Here is a 25,012-nt window from a genome sequence, read left to right on the forward strand (position 1 = left end):
GGCAACATGTTCATCTTCACCAGTAGGCAGTGGAGGAGCTAAAAGCCTGAATGATTGCTTAAGAAAAGCTATTAAGTTTGCTTTGCCAGTCACAGCAAGGCCCCCCCCCCTCCTCCTCTCCACGTGTTTTTCTGTGTTTGGTGGAAGCAAGGGGTGGTATTTCAGTGGAAAGTATGTTGAAAAGCCCAATTATGGCCCTAGGTGCCTGGTTTTGTTTGTGATGATAAATCTGACAATTTATGACCTTTTAAGAAAATATTTGTTAAGATTAGTTAACTCCACCTGCTATACAGCGATAACCATGATATACCGTCATTTGGCAAGAAGGTTATCGTACCGCCATAAAACTAATACCGTGACATCCCTACTGCTTTATGCCCAAATTGTTTATTTGTTCCAAGACTGCCAAGCATTTTCTATGCTACGGCTGTCCAAAAACTGCAATTCTTCCCTATGGGAGAATGCGAGTAGGCCGAAAACATTTTTTATGTATTCTTAATAACATTTTCATTTTCTAACAAACATTTAATTTGGAACATTTCTTCCAAATCCATCCAACAAGTCAAAGGTTATTAGCCCCGCTCAGCCTCTCTGCTGTAAAAAGCACCAAGGCTGATATAAAGGTTTTAAAGAGCAGGTGGCATCCCCTTCTCTGTCGAATATTTTAAAACCTACTGGATGAATTTAACCCAAACCAGTTGAGCGATTTCAGTCCACACTTTGAGCCCAAGTTGGTTATTTGGTCCAATAAATGGCTGCTTTTTCATTTCTGAAAATCCCCTCAGCCTCTCTGCTGCAAAGCGTGGGACTGTGACAAACCTTTGCTTGCAAAATTTCAGCCAAATCCGTCATGCAAGTCAAAAGTTACTGTCCATTCATTTTTCAGGTTTACTATGAATCACGATACTCAACTATACTGCAGCGACCGCTGCTCTATCATATATATTGTGAGGGTTCAAGAGTAAGACTCTGACAGTGGCATTTTCCGGGATTTCCAAAGACTTTTATTAAAGGAAAATGAGGTGTTTCGAAAATCCTACCTGTCCCTAACTGTATGAGGGGTTTCCCTGGCTCAACACAAGGTGGGAACATCTGTGTCAGGATGTGTAAATCAAGAGTTCTCTGTCCTTTGTCCAAAAATCCTAAGCTGACACACACTAAACTCAATATAACTTAACGGGGGAGTGTCTTTGAGCTGTACACCAACAGCTTCTTCTTCTTTTCTTCTTTTCTGAGCAGAAAGACTTGAAGGTGAGCAAAAGAAAGGTTAAAAGCAAGGTTCCAGTAGAGAAGGGGTCTTACCTTCCCCTAGAGTCTTTCTGATTGTGCACAATGGTATTGGTATATTGTTCCCAAGGAGGATGTTTCTTCCCTTGAGCATCTCCTGTTTTCGCAAATATTCACAAAGTTAGTAATAGGTATATTTCACAGTTCCTTCTTCTGATGTCTGTTATCTTGCTACTGAAAAAAGGGGTATGGCGCTTCCCTTACAATTCACAAAAAAACAAAGTGGGGGGGTATCTCTTCCCCAGCTTTTCGGGTTTTCACAATATCAAAACAAAATGGGGGGGCAGGTGGCTGTGCCCCGGTTCTCCAGTTCAAGGTTTACTCTCCTGCCAGGGTCTTTGTTTACATGGGTGCGAATATCAGACTCGCCATATGCCTGGTTTACTCTCTGGCCAGCCCTTTTCAGTCTGTTCAATGTTTGTATGCAAATGCCAGATTTCCTCTTTACTTGCATTCGCTCTTTCTTGTATCCCTGAAATTCTGCTTCTTACAACTTGGGTCATCAACCCTCCTTCAGTTAAACTTAATGTCCCAATTCCCCTCTATGGGCTTCTCTGCACTGCTAACGGTACACATCATTCAGTCTGAATGCTCGGTAACCCATTCTCCTTCCCTGTGCTTACCATTTGACTTTGGCAGATTCGGCGCAAAGGGGGACGGGTGTTCACAGGTCTTAGTGCTGATTATCTCAGCATTTTTTAAATGAGAAGAATAAGTATAACAGTGGGGCTGTACCTAAAAACTACCTAGTAACATGGGTAAGGACTTGTTTGGATCCCCTGGTCTCCTTTCACCTCCCCAAGGGTTGTCTTCTCTCTTGTGGTCCTCCCGCAGATAGCCACCTGCAGAGTCGGGTGGCTTCTGCCTTTCCATGGCCACATAAGGGGGGATTTTCCCTGGAGAGCCAGTGGCGAGTACACCAGATTCGTCACAAAACCTTCCCCTAATGTCGTTTCTTCTGAATTTATTGGAAAACCCGAAAGTTATTCTACATTTTCTTGGTCTTTTCCTTTCCTGGCTTCTATGGTAAAACAAGGTTGTAAGTCTAGAAACCAGCGCATTACTCAGGGATGCGTATGTTTGCGGAGACTGATTCATGTTAAATGGGAATGATCAGTGATTAAACTGAATTTTCTCCCTGTAAGATAATATTTTAAGTATGATACAGCACATTTGATAGCTAATGCCTCAAGTGTAATTGTGGTGTAATTACTGTCCCAGGGAAAGATCTTCCGACTGATGTACAGAATCGGGTGTTCAATGCCATCATCGTATTCCTGGGAGTTGACTGCCTCCAACCCAACCTGAGGTGCATCCGTCTGCAGGAAAAATTCTTTGTTAAAGTTAGCTACTTGAGTTCATTACATAGAATCTGCTTGAGGGTGGAAAAACAAGTTTGGTCTTCCGGAGTCCATTTTTATTTCTGAGGCTCTGCATTTTTAAGTTTGTCGTGAGACAGGCTGTTATAGAAGAATAGTTGGGTATAAACCTTCTATAATATCCTACTAAATCAAGTAATGTGTACAAATCCCTTTTGGTTTTGTGTGTTTGGGTTCCTTGGACTGATTTCACTTTCCGATTGGGGCTGTAGCAGAGCATTTCCTACAAAAAATCCCCAGTCCTTTGATTGGGCAAAATTACACTTTTTAGGGTTAGCATGAGGCCTGCTTTCCTTAGGCCTTTTGTTACCTGGTAGAGATGGTACATTTGATAATTCCAGGTCTTGCTGTGGATGACCGTCATCGATGTAGGCCCCACAGAAGGTCCAATATGGGGGGGGAGTGCTCGGTCCATAAGTCTCTGGAATGTGCCAGGGCCCCCATGAAGACCAAAAGGAAGCACCTTGAATTAGCATAAACCTACAGCAGTGGAGAAAGCAGTCTTTTCCTTATCTTCTGGATTTACTGGCACATGCCAAATAGCCTTTTATCAAGTAAATGGTGGAAAGGTAGACAGCAGACCCCAATCGATCGATTAAATCATCTATCCATGGTATAGGGTAATTGTCGAATTGTGAAATGGTGTTTACCTTTTGGAAAAATATACAAAACCTCCAAGTGTTATCAGGTTTTGAGACAAGAACTATTGGAGAAGACCAAGGGCTTTGGCATGGTTTGATGATGTCAGAAGCTATCATCTTCTCTAGTTCCTGTGTAATCGCATCTCTTTGAGCCTCAGGGATTCTGTGAGGCTTCCGATTGACTACCTTCCTTGGGGGAGTTTGAATATAATGAAAGACCCCCTTGATTCTTAGTTACAGAAGACTTCTGAAAACTGTTCCAACAGATTTTGAAGATCCTGTTTTTGATTTTGAGAGAGATTATTAGGAATTAAATTGTTCTTGCCTAGGTCTTAGGTAAAGAGGCTAGCCATCACCACAGACCAAGCTTTAACTGGGTCTTCTCTCCATTCTTTCCGAATATTAATATGGTATATTTGAGTTTTTGTATGCCTGTCTGGTTGAGAAAACCAGTAATTACAGAGACATGCTTTCTCCAATGAATTATGGGGTCCATGCCATTTAGACATCGTCTTATTCTCAGAGGTTAGCAGTAATCCGAGCACTTTTTGGCCAATGGATAAGGATCTGAGGGTAGCTTTCTTATCATGGAAGGATTTTTGGTGCTCTTGAGCCTTTAACAGATGGGCGTTCATTATAGCTTGTACCGTGTTCTTTCAGATGGTGGACGGTCTGAGAAAGAGGGAGTAAGGCTTCTTCCCTTTCTTCCCAACTCTTCCTTAACATGTCTAACACATCTCAGGGTTCCCGACCATATAAGAGTTCAAATGGTGAGAGGCCTAATGAGGATTGGGGGGTTCTTTCAGATGGCAAAGAGGGCCTAGGCTATCATTACGTCCCAATGTTTCCCATCTGCTTCTACCAACTTCTTAAGGACACTCTTCAATGCTTTGTTAAAACGCTTAACCAAGCCATCAGTCTGAGGGTGGTAAACTGAGGTGTAGTGCGTTTTTAATTTGAAGAATTTGTTTTGTCTCTACCATTGATTTACTCATTAAGGTAGTTACTTGGTCCGTAAGGATTTCCTTAGGGATCCCAACTCGAGAAAAGAATGGTATCAGGTGTTTTAATATCTGTTGAGACGTATTATTTCTTTTGGGGGAAATCCACGGGATATCTTGGAGCATAGTCTAGGATTACAAGGATATAACTGTTTCCTAGTCTCGAGGGTTCAAGTAGGCCTACAATGTCCATACCAATGCAAGAAAAAGGATGGGAAAAAGTTGGATTGGAGTTGGGACTGGAATATGCAGACTGGTTTTCTGACACAAGGCACAGGCAAGAAAAAAGTTCTTTATGTTAGCTTATATACCTGGCCAATAGAACCTATTCACTACCTGTCCTTGTGTTTTCGCTTCTCCCAAGTGTCCCACCCTCCCTCCCGCCAGGTGGGAATGGGCAATATCGAACACCATCCTTTTCTTCCTCTCCTCTTCCTCTGAGATGGTACGTAAAAAGGCTTCAGCCAATATGGGTGTGTTGCGTTAAGCAAACGTTAGGTTGGGGATGATTTCTGGCTCATCACTGTGTGGGCTAGGTCTTAACACGTCATGTGATAGTATAGATTCTTCATCTGCCTCCGCTAACCCCTTTTCACCTCTCTCCATTTTGTTGGTCTGAGTAATTTCTGCAATTTTAGGGAACAGGACCTGCTCTAAAATCCCCTGTACAATTGTTTCTCCTACTGACAGTGTAGGGGTCTTTCCCATTGTTTTAGAGCAGGTCCTTGACATCACCCCAGCAGTGGGAGGGGGGTTCTACTACTCCCGCCATTACATCTAAACCATGCCTCCACGCTAAATAAGACTTCGATGTTAATCTTAAGCAGGTTCCTTTCCTGGGTATTAGGTCCAGATTTATAAGTAACAGTCTCCTGGTTGTAATACTTGCACTCGGCTACTGGCAGGGTTAGCTCCTACTTGTAGCCTAGAAGAGCCTGGTTAACTTGACACAGATAGCTACCAGGAGGTACCTTTGGCTCCCCAGGCCAACTGATGCCAAACAAACCCACCTATGTGAATTTAACTCTGTGCATATGGGATAATCTATAAATAAACATTAGGACACCTCTGTATGACATAAATCATAAGGGGTGTGAGACAGGCAAGTGAAACACAGTTTGAAGATCTTTATTCTCAATGGTCAGGAAGGTATAACACCTAACTTGCCCTAACTCTAAAATGGGAATGTTACCAGCTCAATAGTGTTCAAAGTAATGTTAATGTGACAATGGAGCCTTTCTGCAGCTCCCTTCCCCATGTTTAAGGCACTCAGGATTATAAAGTTCCACAAGTCTCTCAAGAACTTCACTGTACCTTTTCCTGGTAAGTTCTTTAGGCTTCTCCGGGTCTCCTTTCCGTCAACCCAGAAGCCCTCTAGATCACTCTTCTTCAATGGGTCTCTTAGGTTTCCCTCGCCCAAGCCTAGACCCTTGTGATTACCTTTGGTCAACTGGTTTAATTGTATTCCCTTTAACACAAAAAGTTCACCTCACAAAAGTTCCACTTGTTAATATCACAGTTCACTTGGCTTCTTGCTGGACTATCTTCCCCATTTTGCACCAAGTCCTTTGAGCTTTTCCTTTATTAGATCATGCAGCTCCTTGCTTTTAGTTGGGCTCCCCTGGTTGTGGCACAGTTGTCAAACTGCATGTTCACCCATTACAGCTCATGCAAACAGGTGCCTTGTCCTTAATAGAGTTCTCTTTTCCTTATACTGGGTTCTCTGTGGCCAACCTGGATCAGTCGCCTGCCTGGTGGCCACCCCAATGCTTTTCCAACACACTTTGTCTGTTGTCAACACCTTTCTATCAGTTTTGGAAAAGTTGCTCCCACTTCATTTCTCGCACAGCTGCCCCCTTTAGGATCTCTATTTCGCTCACTTCTCATGTCCGCGCACAGCTACCCTCTTTGCAGACACTTCCTTTCTTTACACAGTCATTCGAGAACGTGTAATCCTAGATGTGACCACTCTGCCACTATGTATCCTTGTAATTCCATTTGTCATTTTTACCCGACGCGTCTCCAGTCCTACGTGTTTGGGCTGCAACATTGTATCTTGCTGGCTTACGTCAGTACACACCGGGCTCTCACTGAGCTTTTCTCACTGCTTGCGTTTTCTTTGTTCTTGAGTTAACGTCTTTGTTGTCTGAGGTCAGGGTCTCTCCCCTGCCCCTCAGACATTCCTGGGCTTAGTTTACTGGCCCAGGAAAACAAGCATTTTATTTCATCAATGTAACGAGAGATCAGAATGCCTCCCGGATTCATTCTTTGGGCTTCTCTTCTATGCTGGAAACAAGGGTTGTTAGCCACGCTGCTCCCGGATGCTTCCTCACACAGACCTTCGGTGTCCCTATTTCTTCCAGCTGGTCGTGGGCAGTCACGGCTCCTCGGCTCTCCTCACAACTCACTCTCTTTGCTGATTGCTAGTGTTCCTTTCATACTCTACTGAAGATTTGATAGGCTGAAGGTTGGCATGGTTGATTTCAATTGCCTGATCCGGCCTGACCTTATTGGTGGGAGATGTCCAATGAAGATGTTGACGTGCTTCTATCTGCATGTTCTTCGTCCCAGTACCATAGTGGTGTTTCCCATAGGAAATCTGTACTCCTTTTCATTTCCTCTTCTTCCTTGCAGTACTTGAGTGATACTTGGAGAAAAGAAGATTGTGTGTCTTAATACATCCTATGAAGGCTGGGGGGGTTGGATAAGTCATTATCAAGGAAAGGGGGATACCATGTTTCTGGTCTAGGGGTGTCCTTAGAATACGAAAGTGATATTGGTGTTAACTTTCTTTTCCCCTTTTCAGTGTTGGGGTATGGTGGGTCACATCTTTTCCTTCTTATGTTATCACGATTAGGAGTACAGGAGGTTGGTGGTTTTGATTCTTTCACTCTGGTAACCTCAGTAAATGAGGTTAACAGGGAAGGAAAAGATTGGGTCTCTCAGTAGTTTGATATTAGAGGTATGGGGGCGTTAAGTCAGTGTCGTAGTTAGAAAAAGGGGTTTCCTGGCTAAGGCTTTATATTCCCTTAATTTCTTTCGAGGATGAATAATTGTTGGAAGGTTTTGGGATGAGACAGGCCATGCATGGCAATACCCAACAACAACAGTAGAGGGAGGGTTAGATAGGTCAGGGTTAGAAAAGTGGGGATTCAAATACAATACTTTGACCACTTGGATGACTCTGATCTGTTAATTACATGCAAACCTAAGCATATCTCTAAATCCTTTGGATTATACAAGACAATACAAATTGATTGAGATCAGTTGTAAGATTTATAGTGGAATATAATGTAACCCCGAGGGGGACAAGTAGAGAGCGACTGACTAGCTGGGTATTTCTACTTAGCTTTTTGCATCACGATACCATGTCTCACCCTTGGGCCATCCTAACTCTTATGTCCCGTCCCCTTTCCTCCATACTGCATGGGCGTCCCTCGCGAGGGACGGGAGACGGAACCTTTTTCACCAGAAAAATCTTCTTCCCCTCTAAATTTATAGGTGCGCGGAGGCGCGGCCCTGGGAGCATGCGCTGCCCTGACTCTGCACTCCGGCGCCACACCTCATTCTCCTTTTCCGCGTCGATGCGAATGGGCCGAATTCACCAGCGCTCCTGGGTTTGGATTCGGCCATGTAATTCCACGCGCGGATTCTTCCTCTATATCTTCTTTTGTCTTTTATCAATAGGTACTGGGTCCTCAGACGCCACAGCTCCTCCCCGGCGCATGTCGACTTCTACAGGATTCAGCAGGTGCCCATCCTGCAACGGGCTCTTCCCGACTTCAGACCCCCACGCCCTCTGCCTATGTTGCCTTGGCCCAGACCACAGTTGGCAAGCCTGTTCGGCGTGCGGCTCGCTGTCCTCGAAAGTGCTGAAGAACAGACTAGCCAGGTGGAGGGAGCTCTTTCAGCGGTCTCCTTCTGAGGATCTCAAGAACTTCGTCAAACTACAATCCAGGCCTGAGGTAGGGCCTATATTTTCATCCGCACCCCGCAAGGGAGACTCCTTCCCGGGGACTCTCCTGCGCGGGAGGGACCGGTCAGGTCCTTATACCAACACACGCACCAAGGCTGTCACAGCTTCCGGCCTCCGGGCTGAGGGGTCTTCGGATCCTCCCGGTGCCAGTGTTGAGGGGCCGCTAGGCTCTATTACCGGGCTTGCGCCTGAGGGGCTCCGCCCTTGTACCGGCATCATGGCCGAGGGGCTATGCCCTGTTACCCGCAGTACGTCCGAGGGGGTGCCTGAACGCAGCTCTAACGACCCCCGGGTCGAGGTTTGTACACCTACCGGGCCCATGCCCGAGGAGCGGGGCAAGTCGCAAGCCTCACTCATAAGAGACTTGGCAGAGGCCGGCCCCAGCGAGCCGAGCAACAGGTCGCAGCCATGTGGTAGGCAGCTCAACAAAATGACCGACGTGCCAGAAAGGGACACCCGTTCGATGCCTCTGCAGGACTTTGGCGAAGAACGAGTATTGAGGTGGGACTGGCATCAACCAGGTACATGGCCTACGGCCTACCCTTCTTATGCGCAAGGCTGTTTTCCCTTGTCTCCGTATGTACAGGGTCAGCAGTGCCCTCAGCTGCCTCTAGCCTCCCCGTCCATGCCTCCCTCCTCCTCTGCGGCCAGCGAGGACCAGATCTACGAGAGGTTCCTCTGCCTCATGAAGTCTCCCCAGATGGGGGCCTTCATCAAGGACGCAGTCAGAGAAGTCCTTCCCTTAATGCTAGCGGCACCACAGATGCCTCTGCCGACGCCTCTGGCCCCGGCGCAGCCGCCTCCTTCGGCTCCTCCGCCTACTCCACAGGCGGTTCCATACTGCCTCCTCTTCCTCAGCCTCCAGCTGTGGTCCCAGTGCCCCAGCCTCCGGCTCCGGATACTCCTACTACTCCTCCTCCTCCTCCTCCACAGGATCCCCCAGACCTACCGGAAACTGATGAGGAGGAGGAGGAGGATCCTGACACACCATCATCGGCCAGGGCCTTCCTCGAACGTCTCTCGGGCCTGGCGGAATTCCTGGGCCTCCCCAGCCCCAGTTAGAACAACCGGCAGAGGGCGTCCTCGCTGAAGTCCTCACGAGGCGCCCTTCTGCCAGAACAGGAATTCCACTGCAAACCGATGTAGTCTCCCTCGCCAAGAAGGGTTGGCTCAGGGGGGGGCGTGGCTAGCCAGCCATGTAAGAGGCTGGAAGGACCTGGAGCTCATGCAGATCCGACAGAATCCTGTGTCTGCCCGCCAGCAGATTGCAAAGAAATTAACCTTGGAACGAAGGCCCAGATACATGAGAATGTGGGGCACACAATGAGCCATACAAGAGCTGTGGCGGACCATCTGACAAGAACATAATTGCATTTTCAGCTTGCCGGAAGGTTGACGACTTTGCACCCAAAATGGCCGCCTGAAAGAACAAAGGACCCAGATACAGTGTAGCCCGTACGGACCATCAGGAGAAACTAACTGAAACTGACGAGGCCGCCGGCCAAAAGTAGCTGAGGAAAGCGAGCGGGCCGCCGATGTTAGAAGAATAGTGGAACACATGCTGATGCAGCAAAATCCTCGGAAGACATATGGAGCGCACTTAGAAGTCAGCGGGATTAACAGCCGAGTGTGAGGAGTTCGAACGGGAGGGCTCCGAGACATCAGCCGGCGCGGATGATGGTGCGGCATGCAGCGGCAGGAAGGACACTCATATGGCCCCTCTCAACAACCCGCTAACAGAGCGTAACTGGATGAGGAAGCCTGCGCTAGAACGGGCCTGAAACAGCAGACAGCACAAGCCTGTCAGGGCGCCCGCTCGAGGGGTAAGGAGAATGATGATGGAGGCGAAACACACAGCACCTGCGTTATGAACTGCGGAGGCATGAGTACCGCGTAATATAAGCATAAACACCCGGCGCTGAAGGAATAGGTGTAGACTATGTGGGCAAGCCTACGCCGAACGAAATGTCACTAATGACATTGCATTGCAATGGAGTACGTCGGCTCATATGAGAGCCCCTACCAGGAACGTTTACTTTCTTTTTGATGCGCATCCATAAATCGGCCGCTGATGGATGTGTACTGCAGCCTGTGTGTAGAGTGGAAGACAGTGAGCAAAGCGGCCCCCCACCCTCCGGGCACATATAAAGAGGAGAGGAAGAGACTGGCATGTCATAACTGGGCTCCTCCCCCCCCCCCACAACATACACCTCAGTGCCTACAGGCAGTGATTGGGAACAAAGAAGGGGCCCTTGCACCCAAGGGCCAGTGCAGGGAACAGGAATCACGAGGGCAGAGAAACCGCCACACCCCGTGGGGGAGCGAGACTGAACAAGACCACGCCAAGCCCAGCGGTGACGCAGAACCCACCACAACAATCGGGAGGAAGGAGTATGACACGGGAGCACACTGAGCAGACACGTCCAGTAGCACCACTAGTGCACAGTGGGACACCTTGACCCATAATGAAGCAGTCCAGGACCCCAGGTAGAACCAAAAGCCACCGGGTCACCACAAGTTCATGATACGGACACGGCAACCCAGGAGGTCGCGGACAGCATATCAAGGGACGTGCGGATGGCAGCCAAAGCACCCAAAGCGAAAGGAAAACAACCTACTAGGGATGAATATGCCAAAACCCCAATACAGACGGATAAAGCTAAAAACAAAGAGAGCAGCTCACTGGCAGACCCAACAGTAGTGAGCAGCGAACAACAGATTTTGAAGGCAATAGCGGACCTGAAGGTCACTTGGGAAACCAAGCTTGAAGCAGCGATGGCAAGTCTCAAAAAGTCGCTAGAACACAAGATGGACGCAGTGCAAGTAGACATGACCCTTCTGCGCCAAGATGTAAGAGTGATAGCAGAGCGCACATGTGTTCTGGAAAAAGAGGTACAAGCAAATACTACCATTAGCAAGGCGAATGCCTCTGAGATCCATACACTGCGCCAGCAAGTGAGTAACCTGGAGAATAAGGCCGAGGAAGACGAGGGACGGGCCCGAAGAAATAACCTACGCATAATAGGGCTCCCGGAAGGCGAGAAAGGCCCTAACCCAACAGACTACATTGAAAACATTCTGCTGCAAGAAATAGACGGAGGGGCATTGACTCAGGGGTTCGCAGTGGAAAGGGCCCATGGGGCATTGACGCGAAGACCAGCACCGGGAGCTCCCCCCAAGGCCGATCATTGCCAAAATACTAAATTATTGGGACCGGGAAAAGATTCTAGAACACTTTCAGAAAGGAGGCACAATCCGGAGGGCATCAGCAGATATAACTGCAGGTGCAAAGACGCCGGCTGAACTTCGGAGTGGTGAAAAGAAGACTGCGCGAGGCAAATTATAAATACATGCTGATGTACCCGGCAAAACTGAAGATTTTCCACAAAAACAAAGCCTTATTTTTTGAAAGCGCGGAGGAAGCTATGGAATGGTTGGATGCACAGAATGGCCCGCTGGAAACGGGTGACCCCCAAGATGGCGGAAAGGGCCAGCGAGGCGGCGGTCAACAAGATTGACGTGCTGTATAAATAATGTCACTGGTACTGGAATATAGGCGTGTGCTTGGCAGCTAGCACGAGGGCAATGTAGAAGGCGGGCAAGCATACACTAGCATTGAAGCAGGAGATGCAGAGTACTCAACTCATACCCCAGTAGATAGACTAGACAGATTGCCATTAGAGTGGAAACCCGCTGCTGTGTCCTTGCACCGGGCTAGCCAGGGCAGGACTAAATGCGGGGTAGCCTGAGGTCCAGGGATGGAGCTGGGCAATTGTTGTGGTTGGGAAGGGTGGGTGGAGGGAAGAAAGTTGGGGAAGTTGCAGTGTTGTTGGATGGGGGTAGTTTGGGAAGGGGAACGAGCCTACGTATATGAGAATTGCTGTTTTAAGCAGCAGAGGAAGGGACACGGGAGGAGGCGGGACATGGTTGGAAGATGGGGGATCTCTTGGAACGTCAGAGGGCTTAATAGCTACCTAAAAAGAAACAAGGTCATGATGTATTTAAGGCGGCAGAAAATAGATGTAGCCTTAATACAAGAAAACTCACCTTACAAAAGAAAAATTGGGGGTAATACAGAAGAAGTGGAAGGGGACTGTTTATGGAGCAACGTATTCGGCCTATGCCAGAGGAGTGATTACTTGGGTTGTCCCGCATGTCCCATTCCAGTTACTGCAATCCACAGCGGAAGAGGATGGGAGGTTGGTGGAAAATAAAGAAATATGTATTATAAACACATACGCCCCGAATCAGGACACAGTGTCATATTTCAAGACCCTATACAGCAAACTGGGACCATACTTGGGGGGGAAGCAGTGATCTGGGGAGGTGATTTTAATTGAACATTAGACCCGAGCATAGATAGGTCGGACAGGAAAGCAGATGGGCCTGCCCCTGCGGCTAGGGTCTTGAAGACTTTGCTGACAAATTTCCTGCTAGAGGATACATGGAGGGTACAACACCCACAAGATAGACAGTACTCGCATTACTCCGCCCCTCAGAATTTGTATACGAGGATAGACTACATGTTTGCCACACAAGACATAATGGCGGAAATAACACAAACGGAATACAAAGCAAGGGTTCTGTCATACCACTCGCCACTGGCCCTAATATGGCAATACCGGCCCACAAGGGCTAGGATTCCAACGTGGCGGCTTAGAGCAGAGAAGAGATAATACATTACTTTGAAGTCAATACTGGGAGTGTTGATTCGGCCGGCACACTATGGGAAGCATTCAAAGTTGTGGTGAAAGGAATAGCTATAGCCAAATCTAAAGGGCTGCAAGGAGGGATAATTAGAGAATTGCAGAAGGCGGAGAGCGAGCTAGAGACAATGATGAGCAAGGGGAGCGGCACTAAAGAAACAGAAGCCATAAGCCAACTGCAACAGGAATGCGTAAAACAGTGGGAAAGATTATGCAATCTAAACTATACAAAATACATAGAGACAGCATGCAGGTGGCGACAAACCGGGGAGGATGCTGGCCTGGTTGTATAAAAGCGAGACCCCCAGATCACCGATTAGAGCAATAATGGGGAAAAATGGGCAAATAGTGGACACCCAAGAGGGAGTAAATTCAGAATTCCTTGAATATTATAGACACTTGTATGAAGACGAGGGAGGGAGCGATAGCAAGGAGATGGACACACTGGAGGACATGGGCATGCCACAACTAAGCGAGGAGGAGCGGGCAGATCTAAATGCCCCAATCACGTTAGAAGAGCTGGAAGCAGTGTTAGTGCAACTACCCACGAGTAAGACCCCAGGGGCGGATGGACTCCCCAGAGAATTTTATAAAATGTACAGAAACAAGGTGCTCCCCCCGCTGTTAGCAATGTTAAATGAAGCATTCAAAATAGGGAGACTACCAGAATCCTATAGAGAGGCGATTATCATCCCACTCCCCAAACCTAACAAGCCTGGTGTGGATTGCGGATCATACAGACCGCTATCGATGCTAAACCAAGACAGCAAAATACTTACGGCGGTGCTGACGAACAGAATGAAACGGGTTACAAGTAAACTTATACACACGGATCAGACCGGATATGTCCCGCGCAGGAACATCTGATAACCTTAGACGACTACACTGGGTTATAGAGCATACAAAGGGAGACTCGAGCGAGATTGCAATTGTCACTTGATGCTATAAAAGCTTTTGACTCGGTGAAATGGCCTTGGCTGAGTGCAGCCTTGACTAGCTATGGGATAGGACCTGGGTACCTCAAGTTGGTCAAATTAGTGTATAGTGCACCGCTAGCCAGAGTTAAGACTGGAGCGATCATTTGAGAGATGGCAGATAAGCAGGGGTACCAGACAGGGATGCCCATGAACCGCTAGCGATATACCTGAGACAGCAATATGAGGAAATAGGGATTCGTGTAAAAGGAGAACCGCAGATGATATGTTGCTGTATTTAAGATATCCTGAGGAAAACCGCCAATATATACCGGAAGTGATGGAACGTTTTGCGGAGCTGTCTGGCATTGCGGTGAATCCCAAAAAGTCATGTATATTCCCCCTGGGTAGATATATGGGAGTCCCAATTGAACAATTGCCAGTTTTGCCAATACCATGGGAGACAGACTCGTTCAGATACTTAGGGGTAAACATTTACCATACAGTGGAGGCAGAACACCAACACAATACGGAGAAGGTGGTGAGAAACATTGTCAACAGCATGAGGCTCTGGACCAAGCTCCCCTTGGCTATGATGGGAAGGGGAGCGTTGCTGAAGATGGTGGTACTGCCGAGATTACTACACTTCTTTGGGAACATACCATACCTGATACCAAGGCGTTTTTTTACTAAACTACAAAGTATATGTAGGGAATTTCTATGTCATGGGACCAGGAATAGAATAGCCCTCTGGATGCTACAGAATACACATGATAAAGGGGGCATTAAGTTACCTAATTATGAGATATATTACTTGGCTAGCCAACTACAATACGTAGCCAAGTGGTTATCAGAAGACCCAACCTCAGAATCGAGACTGTTAAGAAAAGAGAGTGCCCTGTACTTCCTGAAGGAAATAATATGGCTCCCCAAATCACAATTGAAGGAGCGCTCAGAGATGATGATACTGGGATGAAAAATATGGCGGAAAATGTGCCAGGTCATGGAGAACCCAACCCTGTGTTCCCTGCAGTTGCCGTTGGTAGCGCTGACTGGAGGAGATGGGCAATTAATGAAAACAATTTGAAGGTACTGGGAACCAGTGGGAATAACAACAATGGGAGACATATGGCAAGAGGGGGAAATAAAGGAATTTGGGATGTTGGTGGAGGAAACAGGGCTGCAGGCGGGACAATATATTACATATAATCGGATGATACGGAGGATCAAGGAGATGTGGTCCGAAATAACACTAGAAGAGCAACCTGATAAAGCCATCGAAACAATATATGACATAGCAGAAGGAGGGCACAAGATTTCCAGATTATATGACCTATTGATGTCCAGGGTGGGGAAGGAAGTGGTACAACTAAGACACGACTGGGAAGAAGTTGTTGGGGAACCCATGAGTGATGGTATGTGGGAACGAGCGCAGGGCTATCATAAGAAAGTGTCTAGAAACGCAAGGCTACAGCAAATACAACTATATGTAACCCACAGAACATATATGACTCCCCAGAGAATAGCCAAATTCAAGAACACAGAATGACAAACATGCCCTAAATGCAGAGAGGAAAACGCTGGGATGACACATATATTTTGGGCATGCCCGGAAATTGGGAAGTTCTGGGCAGAAATATCTCAACGGCTAGACGAGAAAGGGGTCAAACTAAGTGTTGAATCGGTATGGGCATGCATGATGGGAGGGTTCCCTAGACCACGCCAAACGAGGCACGTAAGTAAATGAAAGGATTTAGCATATATACTTTCCAAGCGCAGAATTGCTATGGGATGGAAAGCATGTAGCAGACCAAGGGTGGGAATCGGATGGCGAGACCTTCAGAAATGGATATAAGCGGAAACAGTAGTATGGCTGGAGGCTTGGGATAAAGGAGGGGAAGAAGCAGAAACTCAGATGGCCTGGAAACATCTAGTAGCCACTCTGTTCGGGCCCACCCAGGACTGGTCTACGGACCAGGACTCGGAGGGAGAACCCAAATGAAGAAACAACTGAGGATGGCGGAATGGAATAGGCTCAAGTTGGGGGTTGGGCAGGGAGTAGGCAGTGGACATTGATTGATATATGCAAAAGGTTGGAATATTGTGACATGCACTGCAAGTTTTGTTTGTTTGTTGTGTTTGGAAATAATAATAAAAATTATTTTAAATAAATAAATAAAAGAAGGGTTGGCTCAAACCCCACTCGGTCCAGCCAGTCAACTGCCACCTGGACGCCAAGTATAGGCAGATGGAGGGGGATACACTCTTGCTCTCCTCCCACCCTCAGCCGCACTCCTCAGTGATTGCTGTGGCATCACTGTACTTCAAGCCTCAGTCGTCCTCATCTTCGTCATCTACAGCGCTGTTAGGCAAAGAGGAGAAAACCTTGGTGACATGCGGTAAGAAGCTGTATTCAATGCTTCCTTGCATCTGCGACAGGCCAACGCAGACGCCATGCTGGCTGCTGCCAACCATAGATTATGGTGGGAAATTGCTGACTTCCTCCCGGAACTCCCCACCCACTGCCAATCGCGTTTTAAGGCGGGTCTAGCCGAAGCCAAGCTCGTGGCTCAGGATATCATGGAGTCCACCCTGGCACACATTGATACCTCTGGACGTGCCATCTGTATTGCCACGGACATGAGAAGGATGGCCTGGCTCCGGGCAACAAAGTTCAACTCAGATGTCCAGGAACGCATTCTAGATCTGCCCTTCAAGGGCAGTGACCTCTTGCACTCCAGAACGGACGAGGAGCTGGACAAAAAGAACAGCTCTCAGATGGCTAAGTCTTTATCCATACTGACAAAGATCATGCCCAAAGCATACTCCCAGTCTCAGCAATGCTCGGATAAGGCTCGCTCATCTGGAGGCTTCCGCGGCTTCCAGGAACGGAGGTCTAGGCAGCCGGAACGCTCGCCGACCCCCCAAGTCTGCGCAAGCAACAAAAATGGGGTGGGGGGGCAAAGGCTTCTTCCAGTCCCCCTCCTCCACTTCTAGCCTCTGATGGTAAAAGGTCTTGACACACCCCTCCGGGTCCACGTGTCTCCAGTGGGGGGCAGGCTTTCTCTTCACGCATATTTTTGGCGACAGAACTTTACGGACCCCTGGATCCTGTCAGTAGTCTCCTCAGGGTACCGTCTACCTATTCCTGACTCTCCTCCATCCTCTCCTCCCTCAAGTTGGGACAGCAACTCTTTTGGCGGAGATTCGGACGCTCGTCCTGAGCCAGGCCGTTGAGGAAGTCCCAGCCATGTTTGGGCTTTTACTCGAGGATCTTCGCCATTCGGAAGAAGAACCAGGCTGGCCTGAGAGTTCTACTGGACCTTTCCACCCTCAACCTCTCCTTACCTCTTCAGATGGTTACGCCAGCCTTTATTGCGGAGACATTGTGCAGGGGAGACTGGATGTGCTCCCTGGAGGCTTATCTGCATGCCCCGATCTGGCAACCCCATCATTCTTTCCTCCGGTTCAGGATCATGGGCTGCGATTTTCAGTACAAGGTCCTCCCTTTTGGCCTCAACTGGGCCCCCAGGGTCTTTACCAGACTCATGAATGCTGTGGCAGCCCTCCTCCGGGCTCAGGGCCTCCATATATACCCCTACCTAGACTGGCTTGTGAGGGCTACATCTACGGAAGCAGTTCACCACTCCTCCCATGCACTGATGAACACGCTACACGACCTGGGCTTTTCGCTCAATCTCAGGAAGTCACAGCTGCAACCCACGCAGTCTTTGACCTTCCTGGGCATCATCTGGGATACGCGCTCCGAGAGGTTCTTCCCCTCGGAGGACAAGATCTCGGCCATCAGGAGGGCCACGTCCCACTTTCTCAGCCGAAGCGCTACTTCGGCTTGGTGGTACCAGCATCTCCTGGGTCTTTTTACAGCGGTACTGTTGGCCATCCCCTACACAAGACTCATGATGAGGAGGATCCAACTCCACTTCGCAGCGTCGTGGAACCAGGAGAGGGGCTCTCAGGCCGAAATTAGCAAGATCCCCATCTCTCTCCACCCGGACCTCACATGGTGGTCCAGGGACTGCAACCTGTGGATGGGCAAGCCCTTCAGGCCCACCGTCCCACAGGTGATGATTACCACGGATTCCTCCCTCGAGGGCTGGGGAGCCACCCTGGAGGATCTCTCGGTCTACGGCACGTGGATTCGTCAAGAACAAGAGTACCACATCAATTGGCTGGAACTGAACGCCATCTGGTTAACGCTCAGAGCCTTCCTCTCCATGTCTCAAGGGTAGGGTTGTCCTCATCCAGACAGACAACTCAAGCAGTATGTACAACATCAACAAGCAGGGGGGGACCAGGTCCCCCTCCCTGTGCAGACTGGCGATCAACATGTGGGAATGGGCCTTGGAAAACAGGATTTTCCTCACGACAGTCCACCTCCCGGGGGAATCCAACCTGGAAGCGAACGGGCTACGAGTGGCAGCTGAACGAGCTTGTTGCACAAGAAATCTTCCACAGATAGGGCTCCCCCCAGGTGGACCTCTTTGCCATCGGGCACAACAGGAAATGCCACCAGTTCACCTCCTGGCAGGGGCAGGGCCTAGGCTCCCTGGGCGATGCCTTATGGATAGTGGAACGGCATGTCAGCATACGCCTTCCCGCCCACTCTACTGATTCATAGAGTGCTTTGCAAGATCAAGGAGTCTCACCAGCTCAGCCTCGTTCTGATAGCTTCGATGTGGCCAGCCAGGCCATGGTTCTCGGAGCTGCTCAGCCTCTCGGAAATCCCTCCAATCCGCCTCCCGACGGGCCCAGCACATCTTCTGACACAGCAGGGGGGGCAAGGTCATCCACCCCGCCCCTCAGAAGCTGGGTCTCACAGCATGGTTCCTGAGCAGGTGAAGCTTAGCCACCTCAACCTATCCCAAGCCAATCTGGAAATCATACAGGGGGCTAGGAGCAAGGCTACCGGAGCCCAGTATAAAAGTATATGGACCGGGTTCTGCCACTGGGCATACTCCAAGGATATCGACCTGCTGGCCTGTTCATTGGTCGACGTGCTGTCATTCTCGGTGCACCTCACCAACTCCGGCCTGCAGGTGGTCACCTGCCGCACATACCTCTCAGCCATTGGGGCCTACAGGAACTCGGAGGAGGGGGTCTTCTCCTCCTCCAACCCGATTGTTAGGAGACATTTGGCGGGACTCGCTAGACTCTACCCGCCCATCAGGAAGCCACACCCTGTGTGGGATTTGAACCTAGTCTTGGGCGCCCTCACGCACAAGCCGTTTGTGCCTATGGCGTCCACGGACATCAAGCTGGTCACCATCAAGACGGCTCTGCTATTCTGCCTCACTTCAGCGTGCAGGGTCAACAAGATCCAGGCTCTAGTCGCCTCGGAACCGTACACTACCTTTCACAAGGATAAGGTGGTCCTGCGGACCCATCCTGCATTTCTACCTAAAGTGCCATCAGCCTTTCACTTAAACGAGGAGATTGTCCTTCCTACATTCTTTGCCGACCCGAAGGACGAGCCTCAGAAAGTTCTGCACTGCCTAGATGTCAGCCGTGCCCTGAAATTCTACCTGGACAGGACCAAGGGCTTCCACAAGTCAGATGCCCTATTCATCATCTTTGGAGGCACCAGACTATCAGGCCTCCAAAGCCTCCATTTCCCGCTGGATGGTCTCTGCCATCAAGGAAGCGTACGAGGGCCAGCATAGACCCCTTCCGGCGAACATGCATTCCCACGCGGTCAGGGCCAAGGCAACGGCCATCGCCTTTCAGCGCCATGTCCCCTTGCAGGTCATAAGCAGGGTGGCCACATGGGCCACTCCATCGGCTTTCTGCAAGCATTACTGTTTGGATGCCGGCTCCAGTTCAGATGCGGCTTTTGGACAGGTGGTTCTCCGGAACCTGTTTGCTTAAGAAAGGTCTCCTCTCCACCCTGGGGCTACATTCAGTTGTAATCGCCCATGCAGTATGGAGGAAAGGGGACGGGACGCAAGAGTAATTATAAGTTACTCACCGTAGTGACTAACGTACTTAGTCCATAGTGCCCTTTCCTCCATATGTCCCACCATCCCCCTCCCCTAATAATCTGGTGTCATTAGGCAATGGTAAATCTATTGTCAACGTGTCTCTGGGGACTGAGGTGTGGCGCCGGAGGGTGAAGTCAGGGCAGCACATGCTCCCAGGGCCGCGCCTCCGCGTGCATCTAAATTTAGAGGGGAAGAAGATTTTTCTGGTGGAAAAAGGTTCCATCTCCCATCCCTCGCGAGGGACGCCCATGCAGTATGGAGGAAAGGGGACTATGGACTAAGAGTACGTTAGTCACTACGGTGAGTAACTTATAATTTTCCAATCTCTGAGGATCCTCTACCCAGGTGATCTTCCCTCACTTGTCTGCCCCGAGGGTTGGGATCCAAAAGTGATGGCCCGCTCCTGGCCACCTGCTTAGAAGATTTGCGGAACGCTATGTACTAGATCGTCCTGACATTGTAGATCCTGGTCAATGGTTAATGTTGGATAACCATGAGCTGCTTTTAGCTTCTGCTTATTCAAACTTAATTTCGAACCTTGTACACGCTAGGTCAAAACGAATGATTCCTTAGTGGCTATAGATGGATTGGTAGCTCGCTCACTAAGTTTTATAAATTATAGGGTCCCCCAGTTTGTGTCAGCTGAGCCGGATCCCATTTCTGACACCATATGTGAGGGAACAAGAGTAACACTCGGACACCGTTGCATTTCCAGTGTTCCAATGTTGGCGAAGTCCTACCTGTCCCGAACTATGAGGATTTTTCCTGCTTGGGAGCTAAGGAGCATCTGTCAGGATGTCTAAATCAAGAGTTCTCCGTCCTTTGTCCAAAAATCCTAAGCTGACTCACACACTAAACTCACTATAATGTGACAGGGCTGTACACCAACAGTTTCTTCTCAAAGTTTCGAGCACAAAGACTTTAAGGTGAGGAAAAGCTGGGTAAAAACAAGGTTCCAGTAGAGAAGGGGTATTCCCTTCCCCTAGAGTCTTTCTGCTTGTGCACAATGTAATTGGTATATGGTTCCCAAGGAGGATGGTTCTTGGGCGTCCTCCATTTTCACAAATATTCACAAAGTTAGTAATGGGTATATTTCACTGTTCCTGATTTGGTTTTCCGTTACCTTGCTACAGAAAAAGGGGTATGGCTCTTCCCTTATGATTCACAAAAACCACAAGGTGGGGCTATCTCTTCCCCGGCTCTTTGCAGTATCAAAACAAAAGAGGGGACTCTGCCCTGGTTCTGCAGTTCCAGGTTTACTTCTGGACGCTGTCTTCTCCCGTTTCCTTGCTTCAGACTGCTTCACTTCCTCCTGTGTCCCAACAAGCATTGGGAATTCTGATCTCTCATGTTGCTCAGGTGTTCTGCTTTTGACTATTCCGACACCTGTGAGTAACTTCCATCGGCTAGGCCGTGGAGTAGGTTTGCCACTCTTGGTAATCATCTTTATTACATTCCTCGTCTCAGTACTGTAAAAAGGGTAGGGGTGTACACAGGTCTCAGTACTGATTATCTCAGCTTTGTTTAAGTGAGAAGTAGAAGTATAAGATTCATGGTCAGCAATTGGTGGAGGTTCTTCATCCACATGACAGCAGACGATATAAGAGTGGGGTGGCAGGGGGTGGGGAGGAAATACTACCTAGAAACCTGGGTAAGGACTTGTTCTGATCCCTTGGTCTCATTTCATCTCCTGTCCTCCCACAGATAGCCACCTCCCAGGGTCAGTCAGGTGGCTTCTGCCTTTCCCTGGGCACTTGATGGGGATTTCCCATGGCAAACCAGTGACGCATTTTCTCTATATATTATTACAGAATGAGTGGCACCCATGATCGATGGGGAGTCGGTCATTAAGTCTCACCTATGCCCCTGGAAGCTGTGTAAAGATTTCTGGATCCAGACTACACATGGAGTTATTAGAAGAGATTCAGAATCTGTGGGAGGTAGATCGTAGAAATGAAAAAAGAACATTTTTGAAGGCAAGTAATTTGCTCTTTACCTGGTAATTTATTCTTTATTCTTTGCAAGCCTTATTATTATACCTTTGCATGTTAAGCTGGGTTGAGAAAGTGACACATAAGATAGCTTGTGATCTGCTCGGATAAATCGCTGTGGATTGTTAAAATCAATTCCATCTGGCCATGTTGCTTGTCACCTTTCGTATTTGACTCAGCCAGGCTGTGTAAAAAAAAAACAAACAGCGAGCAGTGCTAACCACTGAGGAAAGCGGCTTCTAAGCAAATCCTTTGTCCCTCTCCCGTAAGAGAAGATACATGGAGGAAATGCTTTTAATGAGTAGATGGGGCATACATTGAAGTGGAATTTCTCTTCATGTATTGACAATGTTCTTTCTTTCTTGTTTCTTTGCAGTCCTATTGCTACAGATACCGCTGTGCAGCACGAAGCCAGAACACACCGGACAGCTCTGCATCAAACCTAGGCTTCCGCTGTGCTGCTGATGGTCCGCATCACTGAGAGCTTTTGCTGCAGCTGAAGAATCTCCGCTGGTGGGAGTAAAACGGCTCCATGGACATCTCATTGAGATTACTCCAGGACTGTTCCATCTGAGCCTAGAATTCAAGCAAGAATTAATTACACTGTACACTAACAAGGATGATGGGAGCAACTTTGATTCAGACTTTTAATCATGTTGGTTGAGGGGCCATTCAACTGCATACGTTTACAGAAATATAAGTGCACAGATTAATAGAGGAGAATTATGAGATGACAATATGGTGTGAAAATCGTTCTCTGTGGAAAATCCCACTGTCAGAAAAAGCTGTGGTGCTCCAACTTTCACTGGTAATCAAAGAACTCCAAGGCTCCAAATAATTTTACAATCCCTTTCTGTCCTACTTTCTCTTCAAACCAGCAAGTTAATATGCATTGGGTTATGAGCTTGTGCAAATCCCAGATGTCCAAGGGAAGCTTTTTGGTTCTTTTTATGTTGTATAGCTCGGCTATTGGACAACAGTTCACTGATGATATCTACTGTCCGTCAATGAGCTTTGCACATTGACACCCTAGTATGGTGGCCTTTTGGGATGAAAACAAGTCGATTGACACCCTTCAATTAACAGGGAACTGCTTGTAGATTTGTCAGAAATTGCTTTGTAGCTCTGTGGTAGAATCATGCAGATATGCACTGGCTGGAGAAAACCTTGTAATATGCACATGCTGCTTTTTTCCTAATAAAATGTTTTTAACATCCATAAAGGTCGATATGTAAATACATTTGTAGTCCTTGAACTTACTTTATTTTGTAACATTGCTTATAAAAGCCGTGCTCTCTTTATTAAGGTTCTGCTCCTCCTGAATAAGTAATTCCTTCAGCTGTAAGCAGCAGAACTCTTCCCCTCTTTTTGTCTACCTTAATCTGTCTTCTGTAACAATATGTAGAGTTTGTTAAAGGATTTTAAAAGAGTACATTAGCCTAATGGGTTGCATAAAGAAAATGTGTATTAGAGAACACTGAAGGGATCAAGAGTAAGACTTGGACACAGTAACAAGTGTGAAGTTGAATAAAGACTGTAAATATCAAAAGGAGGGGTTGAGGAATTCCTACTTATCCCTAACTCAAAGAGGGGTTTCCCTGCCTCACTAAAACGTCTGTAGCAGGATGTCAAAAAGATTTCTCTGTCCAGTGTCCAAAATCCTAAATTGACTCTCACACACTAAACTCAAGATACCCTGCAATGGGGATGTCTTGTAGCTGAACACCTGAAGCTTCTTTCCAAGGTTCCAAACATAAAGTTCTAAAGTGAAGAAAAGAAAAATCAATAAAGTTCCACCAGAGAATGGGCCTACCCTTCCCCAAGAGTTCTTTCTGGTTCTTAAATTGTCACTTTTGCAAAAAAAGGGCATTGTGTTTCCATTTTAATCCAAATTCAAGGAGGTGGTATCGCTTTGTCCAAGTCTTTTCAGCTTTTCTGCAATTTGTTTCACAATTCACATCCGAGGGTCTCTGCCCCTTTTCTCCAATCCCTTGTTTACTCTCCTGACAGGATTTTCTATTATCTTGCTGCTTGGGTTCAGGTCCTAGACTCGCTGTGTGCCTGGTTTACTTTTCTGCCAGGGCTTTTTCTCTCATCCCTTGCGTGCGAGTCCCAGACTTGCTGAGTGCCTGGTTTACTCTCCTGCCAGTGCTTTTGAGTTTGTTCAATATTTGAGTGCAAATTCCAGGTTTACACACTTCATTAGTATCCAGGTAATTATATTCTTTATATGTCAAGGTATCCACCCTTTGCCAACTGTGTTAAATGTTCCAGTTCCCTTATAAGAGATTACACTATTTACTAATGGTGCGTGGCATCTGCCCTGAAACGCCCCAGTATCCCACTCCTCCTTCTCTGGGCTTACTGGTCTCATTCTGCTGCTTCGGCGTCCCTTGCGTCTCACTGCTTCATCCGCTGCCCGTTTACTGAATGGGAGTGCGTCTAGTCAGCTTCTCGGTTTCCCGCCGTGCCTTCTTCGCTCAGAAGCTCCTGCTGTTAATATTGAGAGCACAGCAAACACTCTTCTGTCAGATGTCCCTTGACGGCGCTCTCGCCAGTTTCCTCGCCTCGGTCTGCAGATTGTTTTCCTCCTGTGTCCCAACCAGCATCGGCAGGACTGAAGCTCTTGTTGAATGTCCGGCACCCGTTAACATCCTCCAATGACTAGAACGCAGCGTTGGTTTGCTGCCTCTAGTGATCATCATCACTCCTCCCCGTCTGTGTCATCAAGGGGGGGTTGGAGGGGTGTACATAAGGTTGGTGATCAGTAAACAGTGGAGATTCTTTATCCACACTACAGTATTATATACAAGAATGGGGAAAAGGTAAATGGTTATCAAGGAATCCAGGCAAAGAATTATTCTGACCTAATGTCCTTACTCGGTCTCCCTGGAGTTTGTCCTCCCAATGTGGTCCTCCTGCAGATAGCTACCCCCAGGGTCAGTTGCGTAGCTTCTGCCTTTCCCTGGCCATGTAAGAGAAGCTTCCCTCCAAGGAAGCGGTGACAACATCGCTAGATTCGTCACAACACCCAAAATCACAGGGCAAGTACAAATATGTTTTAAAACATGTCAATGGAAAGAAATAACTAAGGCTAAAAAGTTGGCATTCACAATTA

The 25,012-nt window shown here is 48.0% G+C and overlaps 2 protein-coding genes across 4 annotated transcripts in view; one reads left to right on the forward strand and one right to left on the reverse strand.

Annotated features, from left to right (window-relative positions):
* Positions 1 to 23,116, forward strand: part of SUMF1 (sulfatase modifying factor 1) — a 901,271-nt gene extending 878,155 nt beyond the window's left edge. For all 3 annotated transcript variants that reach the window (XR_011301918.1, XM_069643509.1, XM_069643507.1), the window contains one exon: positions 22,271 to 23,116. Coding sequence is in view for 2 of the 3 variants with exons in the window: in XM_069643509.1 (XP_069499610.1) it covers positions 22,271 to 22,375 (105 nt within the window). In the remaining variant the exon portion in view is untranslated. The remainder of the gene's footprint in view (positions 1 to 22,270) is intronic.
* Positions 1 to 25,012, reverse strand: part of LOC138566358 (histone-lysine N-methyltransferase SETMAR) — a 415,975-nt gene that overhangs the window by 19,434 nt on the left and 371,529 nt on the right. The window lies entirely within an intron of this gene.

This window comes from Ambystoma mexicanum, chromosome 2p (genome assembly GCF_040938575.1).
Source record: "Ambystoma mexicanum isolate Mex_15411 chromosome 2p, UKY_AmexF1_1, whole genome shotgun sequence".
NCBI lineage: Eukaryota > Metazoa > Chordata > Amphibia > Caudata > Ambystomatidae > Ambystoma > Ambystoma mexicanum.